The sequence below is a fragment of the Muntiacus reevesi genome, chromosome 3 (assembly GCF_963930625.1).
Source record: "Muntiacus reevesi chromosome 3, mMunRee1.1, whole genome shotgun sequence".
NCBI lineage: Eukaryota > Metazoa > Chordata > Mammalia > Artiodactyla > Cervidae > Muntiacus > Muntiacus reevesi.
Window position 1 is genome coordinate 54947072 of NC_089251.1, and position 9626 is coordinate 54956697.

General features: G+C 47.0%; 1 protein-coding gene across 1 annotated transcript in view; it reads right to left on the minus strand.

Annotated features, from left to right (window-relative positions):
- ST3GAL5 (ST3 beta-galactoside alpha-2,3-sialyltransferase 5) overlaps positions 1-5205 on the minus strand; it is a 62259-nt gene extending 57054 nt beyond the window's left edge. Inside the window, exon 1 of the mRNA XM_065929125.1 lies at positions 5020-5205. Coding sequence (XP_065785197.1) covers positions 5020-5107 — 88 coding nt within the window. The 5' untranslated portion in view covers positions 5108-5205. The remainder of the gene's footprint in view (positions 1-5019) is intronic.
- Between the last annotated feature and the right edge of the window lie 4421 nt (positions 5206-9626).

Sequence of the window (9626 nt, forward strand, 5' to 3'; positions counted from 1 at the left end):
GAAGAATAAACAAGAAAATCAGATACCAAATCCTGGTAAGGACTTGATTGCAGAAAATGACAAGCAAAACACAGAGAGTATTGGCAGCCCTATTTGAAAAAAAAAAAAAAGTACCACAACTCTGTCTTCCTCTTTTGTTGCTGGAGTCTAGATTGGAAATGAAAACAAGATGTTTGTGAAAAGCAGAAATGAGGTAGAGAACAAGATAGAAGAGGATACAAAAGTAGAAGCTGAGGGGAGAGAAAAGACTAGAGAAGTAACACTACATGAATAACAGAAAAACAGCTTCTGCTTTGAACTCAACACACGTAAGCCTTTAATTATGAAAATGACACCTCGTCTTAAAGGCAGACTTCATGTTCAAAACACAACATCCTATTCCATCAAAACAGACTTTTCAAATGTGTTATTTGTATCTATTTTTCCCTCTTTAATCATATCACATCACAAGAAACAGAATCATTAATTCCAGATATTTAAAACTTGAAAAGGGGAAGAATTCATGGGTATAAGAAGTTGATGAACCATCCAATATTACTTAATTCTGGATATTTTTCTGCACTCTAAAGGGGAACAAAAATGTCTTGCATGGCCTCAAAAGACAAAACAAGAAATAGACTTTTCCTCTAGGACGTGGGGGAATTCTTCAGTAGAAACCCAGAGGTACAGGGAACACAAGTCACATAACTAAAAACAGCGAGGAGAAGTTCCCTGGGGTGTCTGTGCCAGTCTGGCCAGAGACAACCACTTCCTGACCACAGAGGCTCATGGAGCTAAAGGGCTCCCCAGGGCTCAGCCTGCCCTGCCGCCTGACCCAGGGTCCTGCCGCCTGACCCAGGGCGGCCTGTGGCCTGGAGGTGATTGCACTAGCCGAGAATCTATAGCGCACAGCCACGTGGTAACTGATCGTGGCTCCTGGCACAAGTCCTTCCTCAGTCTCCCCGGTTCAAAGTCAATGTTGAGCTAATCAGTTAGTAGTGAGGAACTACCCAGGCAAAGCTAAGTATATACACATCTGTGACCCAGGAATCACACCCGTACATAGACCCTCATCAGAAATGCACATACAGGGGCTTCCCAGGTGGCATTGGTGGTGAAGAATCTGCCTGTCAATGCAGTGGACACAAGAGACACAGGTTCGATCTCTGGGTCTGGAAGATACCCTGCAGTAGGAAGCGGCAACCCACTCTAGTATTCCTGCCTGGAGAAATCTATGGACAGAGAAGCCTGGTGGGCTACAGTCCATGGGGCCACAAAGAGCTGGCCACGACTGAGTGACTGAGCACACTGATGGTCCAGTGGTCAAAACTCCATGCTCCCAATGCAAGGGCCCCGGGTTCAATCTCTGGCCAAGGAACCAGAACCCGCATGCCACAATATATAAAAAAAATTAAATAAATGTAATATTTTAAAAAGCTGTTAAAAACAGAAATATGTACACACACACACACACACACACACACACACACACACAAAGCCAGGTATGAAAACAGTCATGGGAGCACTAACTGTAATAACCAAAGCAGCCAACTGCCCAAGTGTCCATCAACAGTGCGAAGACAAAGATATAGTATATTATTCACCCATAGGCCCAATCAGCAATGAGAGTGAGCACCCTACAGCGAGAGGCAGCATCTGTTGTTGAGTCTCAGAAACCCAAGTCCGAAGGAAAGAAGACAGACACTGCAGAATTCCAGGGATACAAGTTCTAGAGTCAGCAGGGGTTCTCTTCCAGGATGGAGTGACTCCAAGGGGACCCACGGGGTGCTCCTGCTTCTTGATCTCAGAGCGTGGTATGCTGAATCTGTAAAATCTGTTGGACAGTAATCCACTTGGGCCTACTTTTCTAGCATGTATGCTATACTTAGAAAAACAAGATAACACTCTTCTAAGTAAGACAAGCCTGGCAATGTCCTTGTACCTCTCTAACCTCGTTTTTCTTCTGCTCGCTACATCTTCCTTGCTCCCCCTCTGCACGTATGCTCAAGCTGGGTCTCTCTCCCTGATGGCCTACATGTCACCATCCACAGTGATGGTTTCCTCCCACACTAAGTCAGTGATTCACCCACTTCTGGATGCCTTTGCTAACTTACACCTCTCACACTGATCCAGCCCCTTGCTGCTGCTTCTCGGCAGACAGGGAGTGCGTACCATTGTTAATGTGTGTATACTTCCAGTTGCTTTCATTCTGCCAAGGCTTCCCAGATGAACCAAAACACAAAGCATGCCCTCTGGGAGCATCTCCACAGGCAATTCAGATTAAATCGATTAAACTGCTTCTCAGGAACTAGAAGCGTGTGCAAAGGGAGCCGTGACCCTCCCTCCAAGACTCTCCCTTCTGCCCCCAGCACCTGGATGGACTCCCATAGAGGACCTGAAACCTCTTCTATTGTCTCTTTCACCTCCCAAGAGCCAACCTGCTAGACAAACTCCTGCCAAACAGGCCAGCAGGGCAAGTAGGGGAGGACTGGAGGAGGCACATCAAAGAACAAAGGGTTTTTTTCTTATCCTGCCTTGAACATAGTCTTAAAATTCAACACTATTACCCAGCCCCCAAAAAAGAACAAAATTGCTGGGAAATATTGAGGGCAGGAAGAGAAGGGGACGACAGAGGATGAGATGGTTGGACTGCATCACCGACTCAAAGGACATGGGTTTGGGTGGACTCCGGGAGTTGGCGATGGACAGGGAGGCCTGGTGTGTTGTGGTTCATGGGGTCGCAAAGAGTTGGACACAACTGAGCAACTGAACTGAAATGAACTGAATGCCATTTGCAGCCACACGAAGGGACCTACAGACTGTAATACTGACTGAAGCAAGTCAGACAAAGACAAATATCAGAGGATATCGCTTATATGTGGAATCTAAAAAAATAGTACAAATGAACTTATTTACAAAACAGAAATAGAATCACAGATGTAGAAAATAAACTTATGGTTACCAAAGGGGAAAGAAGAGGGGAGGTTTACTTGGGAGACTGGGATTGACATATATACACTACTATATATAAGACAGATAAACAAGAACAACCTACTGTATAGCACAGAGAACTCTATTCTGTACTGTATAATGAATGGCCTATATGGAAAAAAAAAAAAAAAAAAAATATATATATATATATATATATATGGTTTCCCCAGTGGCTCCACGGTAAAGAATCTACCTGCAATGCAGGAGATACAAGTTCAATCCCTCGGTTGGAAAGATCCCCTGGGGAAGGAAACGGCAACCCACCCCAGTATTCTTGCCTGGGAAATCCCATGGACAGAGGAGCCTGGTGGGCTACAGTCTAGCATGTATGCAAAAAGTCGAACACGACATAGTGACTAAACAACAACAAATACATATTTATATATAACTGATTCACTTGGCTGTACAGCAGAAAATAACACAACATTGTAAACCAACTATATTCCAATAAGAACTAATAAATTAATTCCAAAAAATTCAATACTAACCTATCGTGGTAATATGAAACAATCTGGCAGTTTAAGCCAAAATTATAAGCATTTTCAAAACAGGCAGTCATTAATGTGCATGTTTATCATTAATGCCTGTCAGCCCTCTACCTCTCTCTTCCACAAACACCTTCATGCCTTCCCACCTCACCCATTTTTTTTCTTGCCTAGAGGAACACCCAACAACTAATCATAACCAAGATTCATTTCATCTCACAGAAAGAGCGTTCCTCAGACAACAGACAGACTTATGAAGAGGTTCACTATACTCTGGTCACAGGGCTCTGCCTGTTCACATCAGTCTCTCCTCATTCAAGCCCTGGCTGGAATTCAGGTGATTCCTGGCTCTTCGACCAGAAATGTAAGACATTCTCCTAACCTGTCAAGCTTTCAGGATTAGGAGAGTGAAACCACAACCCATCCTGACAGTTTCTGACTCTGTGCCCCTTCACTCAGCAGACAGGATTCCTCCCCAAGGTTTCTCTCTTCTGCGGAAGCAGATTACCAAGAGGAGGGCTCAGTTTAACACCAGAGGGCAGGAGCCACTTCTCCTTCCTCTTTGTAATCCCAAAGTCAGATCCATGCTTGGCCTGATGAGCAGGTAAACCAAAGGGGCAGATGTAGGCTGGCAGGTAACCATTTTCCCTTTTAAACAAACTGATACCTAATGAAGCAAAGCCACAGATATGAACTAAAACATGAGGACATAAAATTTGTCTTTCCAGTGAACTAGTGATTCTGCAGGACCCTCTTCACTGGTGAACACATTTGTCATCAGAACCAGAGAACCAGGGGCCTGAAAGGGACCTTGGCCATCCGCAGGTCAAGGCTCCCACTACAGATCAGGAGATGGAGTCTTACAGGGGGATCAGCGTTGGCCAAGGTCACCCACCTCTTGTGGGGTTGGGCAGGACCTATCTTCTTACTATTCGAAGACGCTCTCAGAAAATCTTGTATTACTTAACACACTAAAGGGGCATATGAATGCATGCCCACGTCAAGCCACTCCTTACAATTCAGGAAACACCAATGGTCACCAAAATGTGTCTCTTCAGCAAGGCTGGCCGCACAGAGTGGGCACGAAAGGTCACTGGCTAATTTCTACCTGCAGACACTGCACATCACGCCTTCCCGATGGATGCGAAAGACAGCCGCCGGAGCTGCTAGTCACCGAGGGTCCCCCAGTCATGTCCCGGGGAAATGAGTTAACTGGGCTCTCCTGGCTCGGAAGCTTCGAGCAATGAATTAAACCCCAAGTCGCTGCGGAACACAGAGGGGAAAGGGACACCGCGCCTGGAGCGCACATCCCGGCGGTTCACCCCTCCGTCTCCACCGCGTCCACACTTGCGCGGGCCGCGGCGTACCCAGCCGGTCCGCTCCGCGCGAGGCCACGACTCCCAGCCCGTGCCCCCGCCAGGCGCATTTGGGGGAGCCGTGCCCTGGGCGCTGCCCGTAGGAGGCTGGGGCGGAGCCGCCGGGCCCAGCCACGCGGGGGCAGGGACCGATCGCCGCCCCCGGCCAGCGGGCCCCGCTACGCCGAGGAGGGGTCTGCGCCACGTACCTCGGCCGGCAGGTGCCGCCGCCGCCGCCGCCTCGGTTCGCGGCTGCAGGGGACGCCGCTCCGCGCCGCCCGCCGCCTTCTTTCGCATATTAGGGAGCGGGCGCCAGCCTGCCTTTAGTCCCGGGCCCCGCGCCCCGGCCCGCCCCCAGCGCCGCGCTAGCGCCCATTCAGTACCGGACAGAGCGCTCCCCGGCTCGGATGCGGAGGAGGGGCGTGGGGGCGGGGCCGGGAGTCACGAGGATACGAGAACCAATCACAGCGCGCGAGGGCTCCCGAGCCTGCCTCGCTCCCTGGACTCGCAACCCTCCACCCTGCGGGGCTAGGGGAGCCGGGCGCCCCCAGCTGGACGGACGTCGGGCTGTGTGCTGGAGCTGGAGGGGTTCCCAGGCACCCACCGCCCTCTAGATCTCTGCGTGGTTAGATGGTGAAGGAACAAAAGGTGTTTGGACTGAGTGTAGGCTCTTACTGCGCAGAGGACTCGTAGACGCGGAGCCGCTGAATGAAGGTGCTTTATGGAGTCACGTGCTTTATTCTCTAGGATGGACCAGCAGACAACACTGGATTGGAGTTCCTCGGGCCCTGGAGACAACGAGAGCTGCCTGAATGTATCTGGGGACTTGCTGAACAGTTTTATGTTGTTCCAAGTATTGGAGAAAAGTGAGAGAGCACTAGTTTCGCGGATGGGTTATTGAGACTCAGCAGAAGTGAGTCACACTAAATCTTTTAGTGGCAGAGTGTGAATGCGAACCTGCGTTTGGAGTGCTCATTTCCGTATCTCTGGAGTCCCCCTTGAGTCTGGAGAGGAACTGTCATACAGTTTTTAAAAGCGTGAATATTCATGAATCCCCAAGTTCAGGAATTAAAAGACTTGAAAGCACGGATATGTTGTTTCTTTAATACAGCCAGGTGTGTATAATACACCTTGCGACATTTCTGTGCGGTAGGACTTGTTGACTCTTCAGTAAGGTGGGTGAAGTTGTTCTGCTTTCAGAATTTCCTTTGGGGTTGGCGAACACAGGGCATCCCAGTCATGTGCCTGTGATGTAGGTTCCGGTTCCAGTTTGAAAAGCAGGATCCTAGACACGGAGCCAAATATATTTGCATAAACGGAGAGTCTTGTCACTCTTTTTTTGCAACAGTTTGCACACGGTTTGCACAGTTCTAAACAGGACTTGGAGTTGTCTGTGCTCTTCCCCCGCTGGGGGCAGAGGGACTGGGGGGGAAATGTAGGATCTTGGGTAACAAAGATCAGGAGGGAAAACTTGGAAAGAAAATGATGGAAGGACTGCCTTCATACCTTTCAAAAGGATTTTGTCCTAAAAGTGTTTCTCGATTGATTATTCAATGTTGAGGACATGTGAGCATTTTTAAAATATTGGAGGAAAAGTTGTCACTAGGAGATCTGAATCCTGAGTGTTGGTCAAGGCTGTCTAGCAGAGCCGAGGCCTAGCTCTCTGGGATCAGTGACAGCTGCAAGGAGAATGCTAAGCACCTCAGCCCCTCTCTTGGAGATAAGCAGAGGCCTGCCTTATCAGACACTCTTTACTTTTAACTGCCTCAGCTGCTCTTCCGCTTTTCTCCCAGATATTCTTTATTCATAAAGCCAGACCTCATTTGAAAGTATTTTTTAGAGCGGGTACAGCTGATCTTCCAGTCAATTGTTGTTGTTTAGTCATTCAGTCACTCAGTTGTATCAGACTGTTTGTGACCCCATGGGCTGTAGACCAGACTCCTCTGTCCATGGGATTTCCCAGGCAAGAATACTGGAGTGGGTTGCCATTTCTGTATTCTGCATTGGTTGGCAGATTCTCTATCACTGAGCCATCAGGAAGCCCAGCAGAACCATGATGAGGCCTTACCCCCATTCTCCTCTCCTGTGCAGAGACCTCATCCACCCACCTCCACATTTCAGCTGCTCTGAGGCAGGCAAGAACCAGATACCCTTTATGGCTGACATGAGGCTCAGCAGTACCCTGGCTTGGAAGGTTGTGAGAGAGACTGACTTTCTGTGCAACGAGATAAGCCGTGCTTTTAATATTCCTTCCACTAAGCTGCAGGGCCACCTTTAGTTACTTCTGGCCACAATACAGGGCATGCGAGATCATAGTTCCCCAAGGAAATCAACCCCAAGTACTCTAAAGTGGAAGCGTGAATGGCCACTGAATGGCCAGGGAAGTCCCCACCACCCTTAGTTACTGTTCAGGGTTACGACAGAGATCCCCAAACAATAGATGAGAATCAGCCACTGGATCTCAAAGCCTCATAGGTGTGTGTGTGCTCAATTATGTCTGACTCTTTGCAACCCAATGTACTATGGCCCACCAGGCTCCTCTGTCCGTGGGATTACCCCAGGCAAGAATACCGGAGCAGGTTGCCATTTCCTACTGAGGGGGATCTTCCAGGCCTAGGCATCGAACTCATGTCTCTTGAGTCTCCTGCATTGGCAGGTGGACTGTTTACATTTGTTCCACCTGGGAAGACCTCAAGACAGATACCGGTCTCAGAAAAACCTTTGGACCCTGGCTAGCAAAATGGTGGGGCTACCTGTGAATTTGGGACAGCATCCATGATTTTGTAATTTGTTCATTACTTTATGCTCATTACTTTGGTCATTCTCATAGCAGATACTGTGATTGCTTCCAACATCCATCTCATCTTCCCCCTTCGGTGATGCAACATACAGTTAAGGTAAGCCTGCTCCACTCTTACTCTATGACTGGGCTCTGATTGGTCCAAGTCAGTGGTTCTCAAAGTATGGTCCACAGACCTCTGGTCAGGGGTGTCCCGTTCAGACGACCTTTCAGGGGTGACCTTTCAAAGAATCTCTGAAGTCAAAATTATTTCATTATAATCTAAGACGTTATTTTCCTTTGTTTCTGATGGTGCAAAAGCAAAGGTGTGCAAAAGGTGTTCTGGTGCTTTCCCAAAGGAAGAGCACCCAACTGTAGTAGTGTTTTCATCACCACACACTCATGGTGGGAAAAAAGAAAGGTGGTTTCATTTGAGAATTTTCTGGATGGAGCAGCAAAAATGTGATTAACTCATTAAAAGCTCAGTCTCTCTTGAGTACACACCTTGTAAATATTTTACATGGAAACTGCACATAAAACACTTGCTGCAAATTGACGTGATGGTTATGCAAGAAGAAGCATTCATACAGTCATTTGAGTTGCAAGCTGAAATAGCTGGTGGGTTTTTTGTTTTGTTTTTTCATGGAACTCCATTCTTACTTGAGAAAACAACTGACAAATTATGGTTATCTCAATTTGGGTGTTTGGTAGACTTTTTCTTGCAAATGAACTAAGCAATCCTGTCTCTTCAAGGAAAACAATTGACTACTTGTTGCCAATCTTGAAAAAATTTTGGATTTCGAAAGAAATTTGGAATTTTGGAAAACTTGTGTCACCGTCAACTTGATAGCTTTTCAGTATTTAGGGACTTTTCTGATGAGATCAATGGTAATATAAGTGAATGTAAGTTTTAGTTATTGGGTAATGTATTGTGTGCCAATATTTGGAAGACCTACATTTACTTAGTGAATCGATGTTTTTCAAATGACTAATGCATGACGTTGCAAAATCATATAGGGGTAAAAGATCTATTTTCAATGCAAGGCAAACTAAATTTTATTTTCTTAATATAAGGCAGATTATATTTATTGTCCATGCCACGCTGCATTGGGACTCTTAGTCCCCAGCTAGAGATTGAACCCATGACCGCTGTATGGAAGCTTGGAGTCCTAACGACTGGACTGCCAGGGAATTCCCCAGGGGATTTTAATTTGGCAACATGGCAATGGTACCCCACTTCAGTACTCTTGCCTGGAAAATCCCATGGACAGAGGAGCCTGGTAGGCTGCAGTCCATGGGGTCGCTGGGAGTCGGACACGACTGAGCGACTTCACTTTCACTTTTCACTTCCATGCGTTGGATTGGAGAAGGAAATGGCAGCCCACTCCGGTATTCTTGCCTGGAGAATCCCAGGAACGGGAAAGCCTGGTGGGCTGCCGTCTGTGGGGTCGCACAGAGTCGGACACGACTGAAGCAACTTAGCAGCAGCAGCAGCAAAGTTTATAGATAAGAGTTCAGATTCCACAATGCAACAAACCATTAAGAAATTACCTCTTGGACTTCCCTGGTGATCCAGTGATTAGGAGCCTGCCTACCAAAGCAAGGGAGACAGGTTTGATCCCTGGTCTGGGAAGATTCCACATACCTTGGAAAAGCTAAGCCTGTGTGCTACAACTACCGAAGCCCAAATACCTAAACCCTATGCTCCACAACAAGAGAAGTCACTGTAATGAGAAGCCTGAGCAACGCAACTACAGAGTAGCCCCCATTCACAGCAATGAAGACCCAGTGCAGCCAAAAATAAATAAATCAGTAAATAAATAAAATTATATAAATAAAGAAATAACCTCTTGTAGAGTTTTGGTGTACTATCAAAGAAGAATATCCATAATATTCCTGAAAAACTATTAAAGTACTCTTTGCTTTTCCAATTTTGTATCAATGTGAAGCAGGTTTTCTTCACATAATTTAACCAAAACAACTTGTAACAGATTGAATGTAAAAGCAGATATGAAAATCCAGCTGTATTCTATTAAG